This window comes from Coregonus clupeaformis, chromosome 9 (assembly GCF_020615455.1).
Source record: "Coregonus clupeaformis isolate EN_2021a chromosome 9, ASM2061545v1, whole genome shotgun sequence".
NCBI classification, from domain to species: Eukaryota; Metazoa; Chordata; class Actinopteri; order Salmoniformes; family Salmonidae; genus Coregonus; species Coregonus clupeaformis.
This window is the reverse complement of record NC_059200.1, coordinates 9,531,947-9,550,745: the sequence shown is the minus strand read 5'-3', so window position 1 is coordinate 9,550,745 and position 18,799 is coordinate 9,531,947. Positions and strand designations below refer to the sequence as shown.

The window sequence follows — 18,799 nt, the reverse complement described above, 5'->3', positions numbered from 1 at the left end:
ATTTTTGTCATGACTACTGTTGCTTATCTTATGACTGTAAATAAGATGGTAACACTTTTTTTGGATAGTCCATCTGTAGATGCTCTACAGACTATCTACAGACTATCAATAACATGTCAACTAACTATCTACTAATCCTAACCCTAGCCCTAACCTTAACCCTTATACTAACCCTAAACGTAACCCTTACCCTAACCCTAGCACTAACCTTAACCCTTACCCTTATTCTAAACCTAACCCTAACCGTAACCTTAGCAAGCAGTTGCTTATCAACAGATAGCTTGTTGATAGTATGACCATCTGTAGAGCATCTACAGATGGACAATCTGGACTATCCAAATAAAGTGTGACCAATAAGATTTGTGTATGGGGCCAGTTAATGATTGATAGGAAGATTTGTGAATCCTTGTGTGTCCTTGTGGGCAGTAAACCCCATGAAAAAAGACTCAAAACTCACCACATGAAGAATCTTGTTTTCTGTCTCATACACTGTGCAGTCCTGCAAGACAATTAAAAAACTGTTAGAGAACGAAAGTATTAAAAAAAGAGATCGCTAGTGTAGTTGGCAGACTGTCTATTGAGAGTGTTTAAAACAGGGAAGTTATTTTCAGTAGGCCTTCATCTATTCCTGACAAAACTTTAACAGAAGTATAAAATGGAGGTATGTAGCTAGGTGTTCTGTGAGAGACATATTGACGCAATAGTATCTAGTTAATACAATTCCCTAACCTTTTCCTACCCTTGGACAACTCACCTGTTGTACTATGGTGGTTAACTCCAGGCACAGTTGAACAATGTTGTTCTTTAGTAAGGAGTACTCTGTCACACTGACAAATGGGGATCTGGCAGGAGGGAAGAAAGTACAATATGTAGAGTTCAGAGACGTCAGAGGATAGGAGAGGGCAGAACAGAACAGTCAGTCAGATAAAAAATCAACTCTTTGCATAAGCCCTCGCCAACAACTTTACAATGAAAGAGAACCATATATAAACTATAAGACAATTATTTATTTTTCTAAAGGGCTATTTATAACCTATGGAGACGGACCCTACGGAGCGTGTCGCAATGTCGTTTTTCATCACAAAAGGGGCGGCTCCTTGTAGTGCGCTTAGACATTCTACATACTCCAGTGCCTCATGAAAATCGTAATAGGGGCAGTGTTGTGTAGGCAAGGAAGCTCGCTTGGATCCTTGATCTGATCTATAGGCTATGCATCAAAGTAACCTTCACTGAACAAACATTTTAACGCAACCTGCAACAATTTCTATGATTTTACTGAGTTACAGTTAATATAAGGAAATCAGTCATTTTAAATAAATTCATTAGGCCCTAATCTATGAATTTCACATGACTGGGAATACAGATATGCATCTGTTGGTCACAGATACCTTTTTTTTTAAAGTAGGGGCGTGGATCAGAAAACCAGTCAGTATCTCATGTGACCACCATTTGCCTCATGCAGCGCGACACATCTCCACCATGGGTCTCTCTGTTCACAACGTTGACATCAGCAAACCGCTCGCCCACACGACACCATACACGCTGTCTGCCATCTACCCGGTACAGTTGAAACCATGATTAATCTGTGAAGAGCACACTTCTCCAGCACGCCAGTGGTCATCGAAGGTAAGCATTTGCCCACTGAAGTCAGTTACGACGCCGAACTGCAGTCAGGTCAAGACCCTGGTGAGGACAACGAGCATGCAGATGAGCTTCCCTGAGACAGTTTCTGACAGTTTGTGCAGAACTTCTTCGGTTGTGCAAACCCACAGTTTCATCAGCTTCTCAGGTGGCTGGACTCAGACGATCCCGCAGGTGAAGAAGCCAAATGTGGAGGGGCTGGCATGGTTACACGAGGTCTGCGGTTGTGAGCCCGGTTTGACATACTGCCAAATTCTCTAAAACAACATTGGAGGCGGCTTATGGTAGATAAATGAACATTCAATTCCCTGGCAACAGCTCTGGTGAACATTCCTGCAGTCAGCATGCCAATTGCACGCTCCCTCATAACTTGAGACATCTGTGGCATTGTGTTGTGTGACAAAACTGCACATTTTAGAGTTGCATTTTATTGTCCCCAGCACAAGGTGCACCTGTGTAATGATCAGCTTCTTGATATTCCACACCTGTCAGGTGGATGGATTATCTTGGCAAAGGATAAATGCTCACTAACAGGGATGTAAACAGATTTGTGCACAAAATGTACATGTTGCGTTTATATTTTTGTTCAGTATATTTTGCATTGATAAATCAATATAATCTCAGTGACTGTTCAAACAATTAAAACAAACAACATTGTAGCCTTATTAGAATCCCCCCAAAATGTATTTTGTTTAGACGTGTTAACTTTATTCTAGACTATTTGGAAACATAAAAACAGATAGCCATGTGCTTTTCTTTCTCTGTGACCAAAAATGATGAAATTTTTCGCTGATATGGAAGCTAATACGTTGAAGCAGCTTATCAAATTGGGATAATGTTGTACGTTACAACTGCAAGTATAAGTATTTGCCCGGGCATATTATTTAATTATAAATAAGATTATTTCACAAAGGCTAGCTAGCTTGCAGTGTTTAGCCAACTCGCTAGCAAGGAAAGACAACAAGACCAAAGATTTGTATAACTAACCCAAGATAGACCACAGCCTGTCGTTTCCAATGGGAGCAAATTAATAGTGGGCAAAACAAGCAAGGAGGTTAGCAGAAGCAAGCACAAGCTAGTGAGATCCTGTTGGCGCGTTCTAGCATGTATTTGCATATTTTCCGTTCTGTAAAGTGCGCGTGTGCAATACTCAGTTCGTAACAGATTCTAGTATTTGGAACAGAAAACTGTATTGAGATCAAATGTTTCATAGATGAGAAAATTAGCAGAACGTCGGCCAAAATCCATCTCGCTCCATCTTCTCCCACTGCCGGTCACTAGGCTTCCTCTCATCACCATATTTGGTGGTGAGTGGAAATGCCAACCAGATGCTTCAGATTTATACATCCGGTGAAACATAACGCTCATTATTCTATCTGTGACAAGACGAGAGACTTTTCTCAAACTAAATACGCTAGACAAGGTGGGATCTTTTTTTGTCTGTAAAATTCATTTTGCGAGAAATGGCTGTGGAAACACTTTTATGCGCAAATATTGATATTATAACCGTCATTGCTGGTATCAAATCCTAGATGCCATTGCCTGCTGTTGTGCCCTTGAGCAAGGCACTTACCCCCCCCCCACAACAACAGCTCCCCGGTCACCCACACCTCTCCAGAATAAAACTGTATGTGTATGTATGTCTGTCTTTCGGAGGGGTTGGGTTAAAAGGCCAAGTCAAATTTCGGTTGGACCTTGCGTGCTTCATTCTATAGCTAGAGGACTCCTGATATCTCCAGGAGTGATAAGTATAATTTTGTCTTAATCTGTGTTGTCTAGTACTGTCTTTTTGCTAGCTACGGCCATCTACTTTAAGTGCTGCCTGTCTTCCCAGTAGCCTACTTGGTGTCTGAACTGCTGACTGCTCATAACTTGCAGATGATTGTTAACACATCAACCAGAATTAAGGGGCAGGGAAATGTGTGACTGTTGTGGTTTTCATAATCAGTGGCTATATTGGAGGGGGTGTTGTTTCTCCACTCCTAGGCAATCAGCAATTAGTACCGGGAGGTGTGCTCTACACCTCTGCAAAGCAATTAGCAATTACTGTTAGTACTTCAGTATTCCCTGTTTTCTCAGCGGCGCCGACAAAGTCCATCGCCGACAAAGCCTGTCGCCGAAACAAAGACTGTCGCCGAAACAAAGATGGTTCTGCCGAGTTATTAGAGGAAAGATAGAGAGCAAGGCTCAACACCACTCTCTCACTTGATTATCTTATCTAGTTATTTTCAGATGATCTCATTTTGCTATTTTGTAGCTTTGCCAACTATGTGTGTGTTTTCTATCCCAGTTCGCTCCTCTCCTTGTAGGCTTTATAGACGCTCCCCACCTCTTGGTTGCAACCCTTCTAATTTAGTGTACCTTGCAAGCACAACCCATGTGGAATTACTGGTCTCTGGCAGCGTTTGTAACTGCCGATCTGCGGTCAAGAACACAGAGTTCATCTCAGTCTATGCTGCCCTTCAGTCCCTAGAATTTCTGGTCCTGACGGAGACATGGATCACCCCAGAGAACACTGCTACTCCAGCAGCTTCATCTGACTACGTTTTCTCTCATAGTCCGAGAGCATCTGGTCGTCGCGGTGGTGGAACAGGGCTGCTCATTTCTCCTAAATCGAGATGTTCTATTTTTCCCTCACTCACCTATCCATCTCCTCATTTGAATTCCATGCTGTCACTGTCACTTGTCCACTCAAGCATAACATTGTTATCATCTATCGCCCACCAGGTGCCCTTAGAGAGTTCCTTAATGAGCTTGACACCTTGATAAGCTCATTTCCTGACGATGGCTCACCACTCTTCGTACTGGGTAACTTCAACCTCCTGACGTCTACCTTCGATTCATTTCTTTCCAACTCTTTCTTCCACTCCTTGCCTCTTTTGATCTCACCCTTTCCCAGTTCCCTCCCACTCACAAGGTAGCCAATACACTTGACCTCATCTTTACTAGAGGCTGTTTGTCTACTAATCCACTGCAATCCCCCTCCAGGTCTCTGATCACTACTTTGTTCCCTTTTCTGTCTCCCTTTCCTCCAACCCTATCCACTCAGCCCCTAACCAGATGGTCATGCGCTGTCGCAATCTTCGCTCTCTCTCCCCCACTGCTCTCTCCTCTTCTATTCTATCATCTCTCCCTTCTGCTAAATCCTTCTCCCTCCTATCTCCTGATTCTGCCTCTTCAACCCTACTCTCCTCCCTTTCCGCATCCTATGACTCGCACTGTCCCCTTTCCTCCCGGCCGGCTCGGCCCTCCCCTCCTGCTGAGTGACTCATCACGCACAGCCTTTTAGCTGCAACAAGTCAATTTCATGGAAACACATCTCTGGTGGGAAAATGCGCATATTGTTTTTATGCAGATTTTAGAATTTTCGCATGAAACTCTGTCGCCAATTGGATGGAAACCTAGCTAATAATCCTAAATACAAAAATAGCCAAAAAAAACACCCTGCACACATTGAAAGGTTTGGTATCACATTTTAGGCTTGTATTAAAAAACTTGTTGCTGAGGTTGCAAGAATATCCTCGCATTATGACGTGTGGCCAAAATGTATTTCAGATAGCATACCGTTATGAAATAAAGCCCCCACAAAAATTACGTTTGTAGCCACGCATTTCGTCACGCTCCCAGTGCAGCACCCTGAAAACCACTTTGCGGAGGTATGACGGTACGCTCTCGTCACGGTGTCAGTGTAGTTTCGCTGTAAGTCTAACAAAACTGGGATGTTCTGGTGCATAAGCCTCCACCCCCCCCAGGGCCGAGGTGTAACACCCACCTGTCCAGCCAGGCCAGCAGGTTCTTGGCTGCTCCGATGAGGTCCACCACGGAGGTGAGGAAGTCGTTGGGCAGCCTGCGGGAGGCCCTGCCGTCATAATGGCCGCCTCGACGCCTCCCTGTGATGAAGTTTTGCAGGTTCTTTGCTGAGGCATTGAGCTTGTGGGATAGGGTACGCAGGTTCTCAGTCTCCAGTCCATAGTTCTGGAACAAAAAGTACAATACCCTCATGGTCCAGAAGTGTTTAACTTTAAAGTTAAGATGTCATTCATCTAGAAAATGTGGATACATTTAGTTAACATGGAGAAATAACAGTAACTTGCATGCACAGTGTGGTGCGAGTCAACGTTGAATCAGCGTTGTTTCCACGTAATTTCAATGAAATTACATTGAACCAACGTGGATTAGACGTTGAATTGACGTCTGTGTCCAGTGCGGTCCTTGTATTTGAAAGCTCATACAAAACAGTGCTACAGCAAATGTATAGTGGATATAAGATCCAAATAGATAAATAGAGACAAAGTCCCTCCAGTAAAGAAAATCTCATCTTTGCCTCTTCATTTATCAACCAAACCAGGTTGACTGAGCTGTATCTTTTTGATCAAGTTATTCAAGTAAATATAAAGGGATGATTGCCTCATCAGAGACACAATAAAGACCACTCATCTGCTACACTTTCGTTAAAGTGTACAGAGCAACATGCAGTATTCCACTCTAACCGAAATGTATGTTGTGTGTGTGTACGTAGCTTGTCACAATGGTGTGTCTGTTGGAGATGTGTGCCTGTGTGTGAATAGCTGTCTCTCATTCTGCGGGTCTTGTTAGCAGTCATCGCTGTCACCATGGAGAAATGCCTCCTTCCTGTCTAACTCACGACTATGTAGCTTAGCCAGCCCGGTTGCCATGGTGACTCCTGGCTTTGTCACTCTTAATTACACCGAGCCCAGTGTTTCCATAGCTCCTTCTTCCCTTATTGATTTTCCTCTTGCTTCATTAAAAATATCAAAGTAATGCGCTGCTGTCTGATAGCCTTTACGGGGCTTCTCCATCACTAGTCGGTTATATATGTCAATGCAGAGGATGACGAGACAAAAGGAGGGGGAGAATTAAATATGCTTTACATTCATATAAATATGCTAAGCAACACTATAATAAGTCAACCCACTGTAGAGGAAACACACCATTATGCTGCTAGGTGGTGGTGAGTACTGACCAGCTCAGCCATTTCCCTGCTACCTTCCTTCCAGTGAGCCATTCAGGCAGAGAGAGGCTTCACTGCATGGAGAGGACACTTTCCTCTGATGGCTGTAATGTAGTGAGAGTAAAACCCCTGTTGCATCAACAACTCAGCACCAGAGCCCTGTCTGTCTGTCTGTCTGTCTGGTCACTGCCAACTGATGAACAATTATCTAACTCCCAGCAACAAGCAACCCTCAGTTTGATGTCAAAGTGAGTCAGCAGTCACACTGACACTAAGCCAGCATTTTCTTTCAATCCATCACACTCACATAATCAACCCACGAAGGAGAAATTCAATCCTAAAATGTCTCTGTTGAGAGGCTTGTCTTTCACAAGCAGAGCAGAGAGACTGACATCTATTCAGCTGACATCCATTTTGGACGGGCCATGTGATAGGGCTGTGTGTGTGTGTGTGTGTGTGTGTGTGTGTGTGTGTGTGTGTGTGTGTGTGTGTGTGTGTGTGTGTGTGTGTGTGTGTGTGTGTGTGTGTGTGTGTGCACGTGCGTGTGCATGTACTGTCCCTCCCGGCCCCTCAACCTGCAGCTCTCCCCCAGTGCATTCATTACTCATGTCAGTCTCCTCTCAGCAGTGACGCAATGTTCAGCTCTAGTGCACTCTGCCAGGATCAATGGGGACATGAGAATCACAGCACATCACCATGCTGGCGATGAGATGCAGAACACACACTATACTGTGTTAATGCATATGCACACACACACGTTCACACAGTCAAACACACACACTCACACAGTCGCACACCTATATTATAGCCCCTTATGTGAACGATCCAGTCTGCTCAACATTCACACACACACACACATTCTGACACACACACACCCAGGCAGCCTCCACCGGACTGTCTAACTAACAGACACAGATTACATGTGTGTGGGTGTGGAGATGTTGGCCAGACAGGATTTCAGGCAGTCCAGGCACGTTTCCCAAGCCTCTAATGATGCTCTGCTGCGGGCCGCTCTGTCACAGCGAATCATACACTAACCTCAGTTAGCTCCACACACGCCGCATACACAGGCAGCCTCACACACACACTCCCTTCCAGCTGCTGCTTTCTAGGCCTATGGATCCATTACCAGCCCATCAGCGAGGACGTGTGCTGTGTGGCCCCTCTCTGATTCAGTCAAATCAATACACAGCTCTTAGCTTGCTCTAACAGGGCTCTTCCCATGCCCACGCCTGACTCTCTCTGCATGACTCATCATACACCAAGGCTAACGACACCCACTTCATGCCACCCTTACTGATGTACACAGCACAGGCTCCTCCAGCTCCACCTCTATCTGCCCCTACAAGGATATATCACCAATTAATCTAAATTAGCCTTTAGCTCCAACAGACACAAATCATTGCCGCGACTCTGGAATTAGCCTCTGGTCCTAGCCTTTTTAGCCCTGTGTACTGAGCACTGCACCTGACCCTCCCCTACTCAGCAAATAACACTGATGATGACAGTAGATGAAACACATGTTGTTGTTTTTTATAATAAAGGGACACTTTTTTACTGAACTTCTATGGTCTTCAATCTTGTCTGTCATGCCTTGCCTGTCAAACGGTGCACAAACAGATCTGGCAACTAGGCTAGCTGGACATCTCCTGCACGTCTACTGTGTTCCTCCAGTTCGAGCACCTTGACTGCACTGACTTGGTTGCACTGGAAGTCATCAATAGTAAAGTTGTTCCATCATGTCCGTGCACCAGAGCTCTAACTCTACAGCCATATCTCCTGACCATCCTTCCTGACTCCAACTCTTTATGTCTAGATTGACTACTCACCAGAGCACAGAGTAGGTCCACAGCCTCCAGGATGAGCTCCTGGTGTCCGATGCGGGTGACCCCCAGCTCCTCCAGCTCCTGATGAGTGATGTGGAGCAGTTGCTCCCCGTTGATCTTCTCCCGCTCAAAGTTCTTAATGTACTGCTGCAGACAGTCATCCAGGCCTGCATGGGGGACAGACAAGAGAGCATGAGGGGGGAACTATGTTAGGCACACCTTTGTTCTAATAGTATGTCTTTGTCCCCTTTACTGTCAACATCCAAGTCATTTACTAGGTGTATAGGATGTGGATTGTGCTGGATTATTTAGAAGTATTACAGTTTGAAATATACCATTCAAAAGCATAAATATGACAGAGCTGTATAACATGCAGTGTGACTGGCAGATTCAGAGTAATTGCTGTAAAAAAAAAAAAGATGCATATCAAACCCCTACCGGGCTACTAAAAACTCATTTTCCATTTCAGTCACTTTGTTAGTTCCTACATAATACCAGGAGCATGCTTCCAACCATAAACATGTTCCAAGTCCTGAGTGTGCTCTTACCCTCTGAGCAGAGAGAACATACTTTTCTTTCAACTCCAGAGAACTGTGCAGAACCAGTCTACCAGTTGAGCTGCTCTTTGTGTAAAACAGAGCAGAGCAGAGCAGAGCAGAACAGAATGGGGGCAGAGAGAAACGGGACTAGTCTAGGAGATCAACTGCTCTCACCACAGCGTATTAAAGCCATCCTTATCAGAGCACAGCAGAGCCACACAGACACATAGAGTCCTCTGCAGCATTCTGTGTTGGAGCCATGTCAAGCGGTCCAGGCGGCACAGAGAGAGAGAGACAGAGAGAGAGGAGCCCAGATAGCAGCAGAGCAGACTAGCAGAGTCTCGGCTTTCAACCACAGCATCCATCCATGGCTCCCGGGAGATGAGTCATCTCCAGCCACAGAGCAGAGCGGAGCGGGCCACAGCCACAGCACAGAGCTGACCCACATTACACACACTGGCTGGGCCATGTCAACACCACAGCACAGCACACACACATCCATGGACACAGGCATTCAACAGGGGACAAATTAGCCTACGTAGATCAAAGGATGGTACAATCAAATCATATGCTGTATGTAGATGGCTCTGTATAGTCTGTGCATAGTCAGGTGAATCATCTGAACTAAGTTCCCCATTTGTATGTGGCAAAAACTTGTCTTGCCGTGTTATGTGCTGCTGCCCAGACCTCTGTTTCTTTGAGCACACAGACAGGTCCGTGGCCTTGAGACAGGTCCGTGGCCTTGAGATAGGTCTGTGGCCTTGAGACAGGCCCGTAGCCTATGTTCGTGGGAGTGAAATTTGTGAAAGCATGATTGCGCAAGTGTGTGTGTGTGTGTGTGTGTGTGTGGCGTTTGTGTGTGCATGTGCATGTGTGTGCGCACACGTTCATGCATCCATCTAATGATCATGAATGGCTGCTTTCATTAGAGAGCTTGCTGCTTGTGGGATTTCAATTCTGTTGCCTTCCTCTAGCTATCAAGGCTCCATGGCAACAGTTGCCAGGTGACCAAGAGGTAAGCCCCTTGAAGAAGTGAATTATCAGCAGTACTTCATTATTGCCCTCAGACCTATCACAAAATGAAATAAGACAGGTGTCTAATATTCATTCTAAATTACATTTTACCCAAGGGAATAATCCAGAGCCCTCAATGCCCTCAAAAACAGGTCAGTCCCTCCCTCTTACTCTCATGGGCATTGAACCTACTCTCATACACAGCAAATAGTGGTTATGAAATAGATGCAGTACAGTTCAACTAGCTTGCTGACTGCTCTACCTCGAGCCACAATGTTGGAACGTAGTATCAATGTAAGGCAGTATTACCAATCCAGGTTCGCTGTCCATGGTGCTAGTTCTTCTTGAACGCCTCAATTGGTGTGTGTGTGTGCCGTGATTGTGTGCTGTAATGTCTAATATTTAGACTTTGTTCTTTGTAACAAGAAGTGCAAACCCCTAATCATAAAATTACATAATCACAATTATAGGATCTCTATTGCCCTAATGATCTTTCCTTTAGAAAAATCAGGTAAGAAGCAGTCTCTATTGAGTGAAGTTCCCCTTTTACTTTACAACTGTGTCCACTGGCCACCTCTCAAAAAACCCTCAAGAAGAAGAGAGCCAAAGCATCCAATAGCATATAGTATACAGTGTGAAAAGGATGTGAATATTCTTTACAGCTGTGGTAGCACAAAGACATTTCTCAACTTTCATATCAGCATCCTCTGTCTCAACTTTCATATGAGCATCCTCTGTCTCAACTTTCATATGAGCATCCTCTGTCTCAACTTTCATATCAGCATCCTCTGTCTCAACTTTCATATGAGCATCCTCTGTCTCAACTTTCATATCAGCATCCTCTGTCTCAAATGTCCTTAGGTTAGTGATTAGACCAGCTCAATTCTTTATGTCAGTTGTATTCTACCAGTTTTATAGACTGACAAGCTTTTGCTGTGTATTGGCTTCATCTGTTGGCGGCCTACAGAATTTAATATGACAACAGATGACATAGATGTCACTTGCCTATGCACTTCCTTCCCATGGTGTTTTGGGTGGAGAATTTGAGAGTGAACTAAAGTTTCTAGTTGTGTTGTGTATCAGCTGCACAGAAGTTGTGCCGTAGGCGAGCCCTGCCCTTGGTGCGAAGGCTGGAGACACATCTGTGACAGCAGCGCCAGAGGCAAGCACGGCTGTGCACTTCTGGACTGACACTTGCCTGGCAAAAACTATTGTGTACAGTATGTGGGAAAACATAAACCATGTCTGTGTTGACACATAACAGCTTCTTTAGTTGGACAATAGTAGACCTAAAATAAATCCCTGTGCCCTGGTGAGAGAGAAAGTTATTAAACTTGTGCTTGGATGTTACAGTACTAATAGGTCTTTCTTTTGAACATTATTTAAGCATTCAGCTCCTCATGCTAGCGTTTCAGTTGCTAAATGAAAATAAAGGATTTGTTGTCAATCAGCGTCTCGCCTTCAGAATGACAGAAGTCTGCCACTACTAAAGTAACGGTGCCCACAATTTGTTTATGGCAGGTAATGTAGCGCAACAATCGTTTTGTCATTTTGGTCTTACCTAAGGGTTATTTCACGTCAGCTGTACTGTTGGCCAACACAATAATAAAAACAACTATAGGTAAGTATGTTTTCTCTCATAGAAATATGAATGTTATGGCAGATAGTGAAGAAATAGCACTAATACTCTTGAACATAAGGCATCTTTAAAACATACCGCACATCATAACGCCAACCATTTTGAGTTCAGTGTAACAGCATATCTAAAAGATGAAATTGACTATTGTGTTTCAAAAGCTGCTGTACAGTTCAATTAGCTTGCAACCTACAATATGTTCCCTATCCCTATCCACAATGCTGAATTGTAGTATCAATGTAGTAATGTGAATCATTGTCTAGGTCAACACCATTTCAAATTAAGTAGGTTCGCTGTCCATGGTGCTAGTTTTGCAAACGCCTCAATTGTTGCCAACACTTCTTCAACCTGTGTGTGTGTGTGTGTGTGTGTGTGTGTGTGTGTGTGTGTGTGTGTGTGTGTGTGTGTGTGTGAGAGAGAGAGAGAGAGAGAGAGAGAGAGAGAGAGAGAGAGAGAGAGAGAGAAAGAAAGAGAGAGAGAGAGCACCAGTCTTTATGGTATGAGGTAATCTAAATGTGAACATTATATAGGTCAACTGATTGTTGAACCCCTTTACATGTAATGCGTTGGTCTCAGTATCTAGTTGGTGGTCTACAAATGCGTAGCCTATCAGGCCAGGGTGATAATTACACTAAATAGCGCTTCCATCAGGGTCTGATACACAAAATGGCACACGTTCAATATTTCAATGCAAGGAATAGCACCGTTTTAGCTCAAAACAACTCCATTGAACCATTAATTTGGAGAAAGAGAAAAGATGTACACATATCCATGTTAGTCGTTTCCAAATGTATTCTGTCAAGCAAATTAAAATAAACATGTTGTATAATCATTACCTTTCATCCAATCCAGTACTTGCTTGGGTGTCCATTTGCTTATAGGTTCCATCACCAGAGCCATCATCGATGTCTTTAAATCCTTCAAACGAGGACTTGATAGAGCTTGAAAATCGTGTTACAAATCAGAAATGTTGCATCGGTATACAAGAGAACACATAGCATAGGTGCACCTTACTGGGTAAAGGCATGGCTGGTGACAGTATCCTGGGTAAGGAATGCGATGGTGCAGTCCACGCGCTCACAGAAACGACTCCCCCGCCCATCTCCCTCTCTCACTCTCTCTCTCTCTCTCTCACACACAACAGTACCTGCCGACCACTGTATAGAGAAGGGAGTCTCTATGAGTGAGAAAGTCTTGCAACCCCTCCCTCCCCTGCACACCGCAGCATCACATGCTTCGTTCCAGAGACGGAAGGAATGGTGCAATAATACATAATTACCCGACGCCTTTATAGAGAAGCATTGGCAGCTGAGCGTGAGGCATTATATTTCGATTGGACATTTCTGTTAAATATAATATCAACAATTATAATACCTTTATTATCAGAAATATGTTCACCCCCTTAACAGACGTCATTTCCAGCCCATATGAGTTGGAACCGAAACGAATCCATTGTGTTTTAACCAATAGTAACCTAGTGATGCTTGCTTGCATCAAGCTTGTATGGATATAGTATGGGGGGAAACCATATAAAACTGGGCCACCCTGCAATTTCAGGTAATGATTCTAAATTGAAGTAATAATTCTAAAACAAAACATGAAAGACACAATTGTTTGTCCAAGTCGTTTTTTTCAGTTAGTTACAAAATATCTCAGTTACTGTAAAACCACATCGTGACAAATGGTGGGATGTGTGCTAATCACTTATTTCTGATGTCCCCATGCTTTATTATATGGAAAGGAAATGTAGTACTTACTTATTGAGCTATAGTCATACTAACTATTACAGCTATAATCAACTATTTATGGTGTGTGTGCACACTGTATGAGTCTGTGAGTCCCACCATGATATGGTTAATAATTCAGTCCTTGCTGTGCTGGGCAGCATGATGACACATATTTACCTAATACTGTACCTGCTAAGCCTATTACTGACTATTTGAAGATCTGGCCATTTCTTGTATCTTTATTCAAGTCTCCCCATAGGTTTCACTTTATGGTGTAAAATGGCAGAAACCTCAACATTTTGTTCTGGAAAATGATCAGAGGTATGGGAATAGTCACACACGTGCGCACACGCACAGACACTCACACACTCACACACACATGGCCACCACTCTCCATAACCCTTACCCTCTCCTCTGCTGCTCTAACAATGCCATGCTAATAGTCCTTGGCATGGCTGCTGTATGACCCAGTGGCTCCCGACAGGGTGTGAATTGGTGGCATTGGCACTCACTCCCGACACACACTGGTTTACTGTTAATCCTCTCGGTCTAGTTCCCAAGCAGCATGCCACTATGATCACTAGCAATGCCCAGATGGTCCATCATAGCCTACCCCTAGACTAAACATGTGCTTAATGTCGCTCAATACTGGTTTTCACATTAGATGCACCCAACTGAAAGAAAAATGCATGCATATCTAGAACATGCTATCACATAGTCACACTCACGTAAACCCTTCCAGCCATACGTCCCTGCTTTGAATTCTGAAATTAACCTATCCACAAGTCATGCCAGTGATCCAGATGGATATTTTACAAATTAAGATCAAGAGGCTCACTCAGGCAAAATATCAACACACCATGGCTAAACCAGTAAGTGTATATTATAGTCAATTGCAACCCCCATTCCAATGGCCAATACAGTTTATTCTCCACAAGACATGACGGCAATAACTCAGTTCTTTAGCATATTAATGTTTATTTTTTATTCAGTCAGTTGCATTCAAGATTAAACCGCATTAGAAATTTGGCACAGCGTGATATGTTGATCTAACACAGATGTTGTGTAATATGCTTTCTTGTCAAAATGCAATGTGACACTTCCAGTAAACATGCAATGCTTATGTATGACAGCAGGTGGCAATAATTTCCAGCTTCGACACCCAAGATAGCAAAATTGCATTTTTTCTTTACGGTTTTGTAAGTCTGTGTTTAAAACTATATAATTTCAGATCCGCAATATCTGTGAGGAATCCTTTCTCAGAAACAAGATTCTTTACAACGTCAGCTCACAGTTCCCTGTTTTTATACTCTTTGTCTTTAAACTTGAAAGCTTGACATTGTCTCAGGCTCCCAAGCATTACATTATAGCAACTGGTTGCATTTATGTAGTAAATATTTTGGACATTGTGGCATTTTCTAAAGATATTTCTTCCAACAATTCAACAAAATAATGGGATCTCCTTCCCAAATATCAATTGAAGTTACCCCTTGAATGCAATACAACTGACCATCAAGTATAGATTCAGTGGAATGCTTTAGCATTGTCAAGTACGTTAGAGTCGGCAGACAAAGTGGAAATACTGCTGGTTTCAGTCAGGTGGGCTTCCTCCTGGGCTCAGGGTTGGGGATGCGTAGGTTGGAGATGCGCAGGTCGGGAGAGCTGAAGTTGGAGCTGGCCACGGTGCAGGTGCTAAGGTAGTGGATGACGATGCTCTGGGCCGTACTGGAGTCTAGGCCGTGGTCCTGACAGAGATACTGGCTGAGCTGCTTCACTGGTGCTGGTACCAGGCCCTGGGGAGGGGTCTGGACCAGGGGAGAGCTGCCCCGGGCCAGGCTGTCCTGCATGTGCTGTCTGTACACCTCCAGCAGCTTACTCTCCAGGTAGCTGTTCAGCATGGAGTTGGACAGAGGCTCCCTGTTCAGGGTGATGATGCTGCTGTCTATGACCAGGTAACCCTCATCCTGCAGGGGCTGGGACTCCACCCGCACCCCAGGCTCCACAGGCCCTGTGGGTTCCAAGGACTCCAGCTCTCCCAGGTCCTGAGATTGAAGAAGTGGCCCTTGGAACACCTCACTCTCCAGCCGCAGGCTCTTTGAGCTCCTGTTTCCCACATGGTCTCCTCTGAGCTGCAGGTCGGGGTAGTCTTTGCAGAAGGTGGTGCAGCACCAGGAGCGATAGAGCTCCAGGTCACCATAGTCGTCACTGTGGCTATTGGGGATGGTGAGGGCATCACTGGGCCTAGTTGTCGCTCTAGGACCAGACTGCACCAGGCCTTCCATGTTTCCTGTGCAGCCCACACACCAGAAGCACATTTTTTTATTTGACGTATTCAATCAAAAATGAATGAAATTATTAAACATCGTACTCATGCCTGGATGCACTTAATCTCAAATCTTCTAAAATGCAGCATAGCCAACTGATCCAGGAAGACATGCAGTATTTCGAACAAATCCAAAATGCTTACCTAACATTGAACCTGGGTTCAGAATGATATTGGGAGCAGGGTGTGGTGGACGTTCCTGGGCCTTTGTGGAATCACAATCACAATCCTCTTTCCTATACCTGAAGACTCTGATGAAGGCTTCTCCCAACATGACAACCACTACACAACAGTGCATATTATCTCAATACAACATAGCAGCAAACCACACCAACTAGCACTTTCAATTGTGTATGTCCACAGATTTTATTCCAGGACTAGCATTCATCTGGTTCCAGTAAACTACCCCAAAGTATTATGTTACCATGACATAGATTATCAGGCTCGAAATATAGATAAATACTCAGATTCTCTTGCCAGGTCACATAAAACATAAAATAGTATAAAACACAGGACAGGTGCTGAGAATATCCCTACCTCTGTTTTTAGAATATATTATGTTTCCTTCAGTCTGTCGACTAATACAAGGTTTACAAGTTAGCTACAGATGTCTCTGACTGGTAAGCAGCCACGGTATTGTGCTGTCCCTAATTGTATGGAACATCTGAGTAGCAAATGTTAAAAACAGGAAGTATTTTCAGAAATAAAGTGAAAACACTTACTGCCTCTGCTCTTCAGCTGCTACCTTCCGTGGTGTGACACATCAGATTTAAAATGTAAGGAGAACTGAAAGAATATGTGACGCAGTGGCGGTCGGTGCCGTTTAAGGTGAGGGAGGACGATTCTTTTTTTATGGGCCTTATTTCTATTACAGCATATTGGATGACTGTCATTAATTTTCCCTTCACACAGCTCAATGTAACAGCGATAGGTTTAGGCTACTACAGTGCCTTGCAAAAGTATTCATCCCCCTTGGCGTTTTTCCTATTTTGTTGCATTACAACCTGTAATTTAAATAGGGTTTTGTTTGTATTTCATGTAATGGACATACAAAAAATAGTCCAAATTGGTGAAGTGAAATGAAAAAAATAAATAACAGAAAAGTGGTGCGTGCATATGTATTCACCCCCTTTGCTATGAAGCCCCTAAATAAGATCTGGTGCAACCAATTACCTTCAGAAGTCACATAATTAGTTAAATAAAGTCCACCTGTGTGCAATCTAAGTGTCACATGATCTGTCACATGATCTCAGTATATACAGTTGAAGTCGGACGTTTACATACACCTTAGCCAAATACATTTAAACTCAGTTTTTCACAATTCCTGACATTTAATCCTAGTAAAAATTCCCTGTCTTTGGTCAGTTAGGATCACCACTTTATTGGGTCAAACATTTCAGGTAGCCTTCCACAAGCTTCCCACAATAAGTTGGGTGAATTTTGGCCCATTCCTCCTGACAGAGCTGGTGTAACTGAGTCAGGTTTGTACGCCTCCTTGCTCACACACGCTTTTTCAGTTCTGCCCACACATTTTCTATAGGATTGAGGTCAGGGCTTTGTGATGGCCACTCCAATAACTTGACTTTGTTGTCCTTAAGCCATTTTACCACAACTTTGGGAGTATGTTTGGGGTTATAGTCCATTTGGAAGACCCATTTGCCACCAAGCTTTAACTTCCTGACTGATGTCTTGAGATGTTGCTTCAATATATCCACTTAATTTTCCTTCCTCATGATGCCATCTATTTTGTGAAGTGCACCAGTCCCTCCTGCAGCAAAGCACCCCCACAGCATGATGCTGCCACCCCGTGCTTCACGGTTGGGATGGTGTTCTTCAGCTTGCAAGAGTCCCCCTTTTTCCTCCAAACATAACGATGGTCATTATGGCCAAACAGTTCTATTTTTGTTTCATCAGACCAGAGGACATTTCTCCAAAAAGTACGATCTTTGTCCCCCATGTGCAGTTGCAAACCGTAGTCTGGCTTTTTTATGGCGGTTTTGGAGCAGTGGCTTCTTCCTTGCTGAGAGGCCTTTCAGGTTATGTCGATATAGGACTTGTTTAACTGTGGATATAGATACTTTTGTACCCGTTTCCTCCAGCATCTTCACAAGGTCCTTTGCTGCTGTTCTGGGATTGATTTGCACTTTCCGCACCAAAGTACGTTAATCTCTAGGAGACAGAACGCGTCTCCTTCCTGAGCGGTATGACGGCTGCGTGGTCCCATGGTGTTTATACTTGCGTACTATTGTTTGTACAGATGAACGTGGTACCTTCAGCCGTTTGGAAATTGCTCCCAAGGATGAACCAGACTTGTGGAGGTCTACAATTGTTTTTCTGAGGTCTTGGCTGATTTCTTTTGATTTTTCCCATGATGTCAAGCAAAGAGGCACTGAGTTTGAAGGTAGGCCTTGAAATACATCCACAGGTACACCTGCAATTGACTCAAATGATGTCAATTAGCCTATCAGAACCTTCTAAAGCCATGACATAATTTTCTGGAATTTTCCAAGCTGTTTAAAGGCACATTCAACTTAGTGTATGTAAACATCTGACCCTCTGGAATTGTGATACAGTGAATTATAAGTGAAATAATCTGTCTGTAAACAATTGTTGGAAAAATTACTTGTGTCATGCACAAAGTAGAGTCCTAACCGACTTGCCAATACTATAGTTTGTTAGCAAGAAATTTGTGGAGTGGTTGAAAAACGAGTTTTAATGACTCCAACCTTAGTGTATGAAAAATTTCCGACTTCAACTGTATACACCTGTTCTGAAAGGCCCCAGAGTCTGCAACACCACTAAGTAAGGGGCACCACCAAGCAAGCGGCACCATGAAGACAAAGGAGCTCTCCAAACAGGTCAGGGACAAAGTTGTGGAGAAGTACAGATCAGGGTTGGGTTATAAAAAAATATCCAAAACTTTGAACATCCCACGGAGCACCACCAAAACTCACGGACCAGGCAAGGAGGATTTAGATTTTAGTCATTTAGCAGACGCTCTTATCCAGAGCGACTTACATGAGCAATTAGGGCTAAGTGCCTTGCTCAAGGGCACATCGACAGATCTTTCACCTAGTCGGCTCGGGGATTAGAACCTGCGATCTTTCGGTTACTGGCACAA

The 18,799-nt window shown here is 43.8% G+C and overlaps 2 protein-coding genes across 4 annotated transcripts in view; both read right to left on the bottom strand.

Annotated features, from left to right (window-relative positions):
• LOC121573712 (connector enhancer of kinase suppressor of ras 2) overlaps nt 1–12,812 on the bottom strand; it is a 79,086-nt gene extending 66,274 nt beyond the window's left edge. Inside the window, exons 1-5 of one of the 2 annotated variants that reach the window (XM_041885892.1) lie at nt 12,465–12,812; nt 8,443–8,606; nt 5,414–5,616; nt 755–842; nt 458–499 (exon numbers count right to left, since the gene is read on the bottom strand). In XM_041885892.1, the coding sequence (XP_041741826.1) occupies nt 458–499; nt 755–842; nt 5,414–5,616; nt 8,443–8,606; nt 12,465–12,531 (564 nt within the window). In that variant the 5' untranslated portion in view covers nt 12,532–12,812. The remainder of the gene's footprint in view (nt 1–457; nt 500–754; nt 843–5,413; nt 5,617–8,442; nt 8,607–12,464) is intronic. The other variant, XM_041885891.1, reaches the window with a different exon arrangement.
• A 1,513-nt stretch (nt 12,813–14,325) lies between these two features.
• LOC121574359 (TLR adapter interacting with SLC15A4 on the lysosome-like) lies at nt 14,326–16,527 on the bottom strand. 2 transcript variants are annotated; one of them, XM_041886980.1, is made up of 3 exons: nt 16,216–16,527; nt 15,823–15,960; nt 14,326–15,642 (listed from the first exon to the last, which is right to left on the bottom strand). In XM_041886980.1, the coding sequence occupies exons 2-3, from the start codon at nt 15,950–15,952 to the stop codon at nt 14,951–14,953; spliced, it is 822 nt and encodes a 273-aa protein (XP_041742914.1). In that variant the 5' UTR covers nt 15,953–15,960; nt 16,216–16,527; the 3' UTR covers nt 14,326–14,950. The 2 variants fall into 2 exon arrangements, with proteins under 2 accessions (XP_041742914.1, XP_041742913.1); XM_041886979.1 differs by having other exon boundaries at nt 15,823–16,527.
• Nucleotides 16,528–18,799: the final 2,272 nt, after the last annotated feature.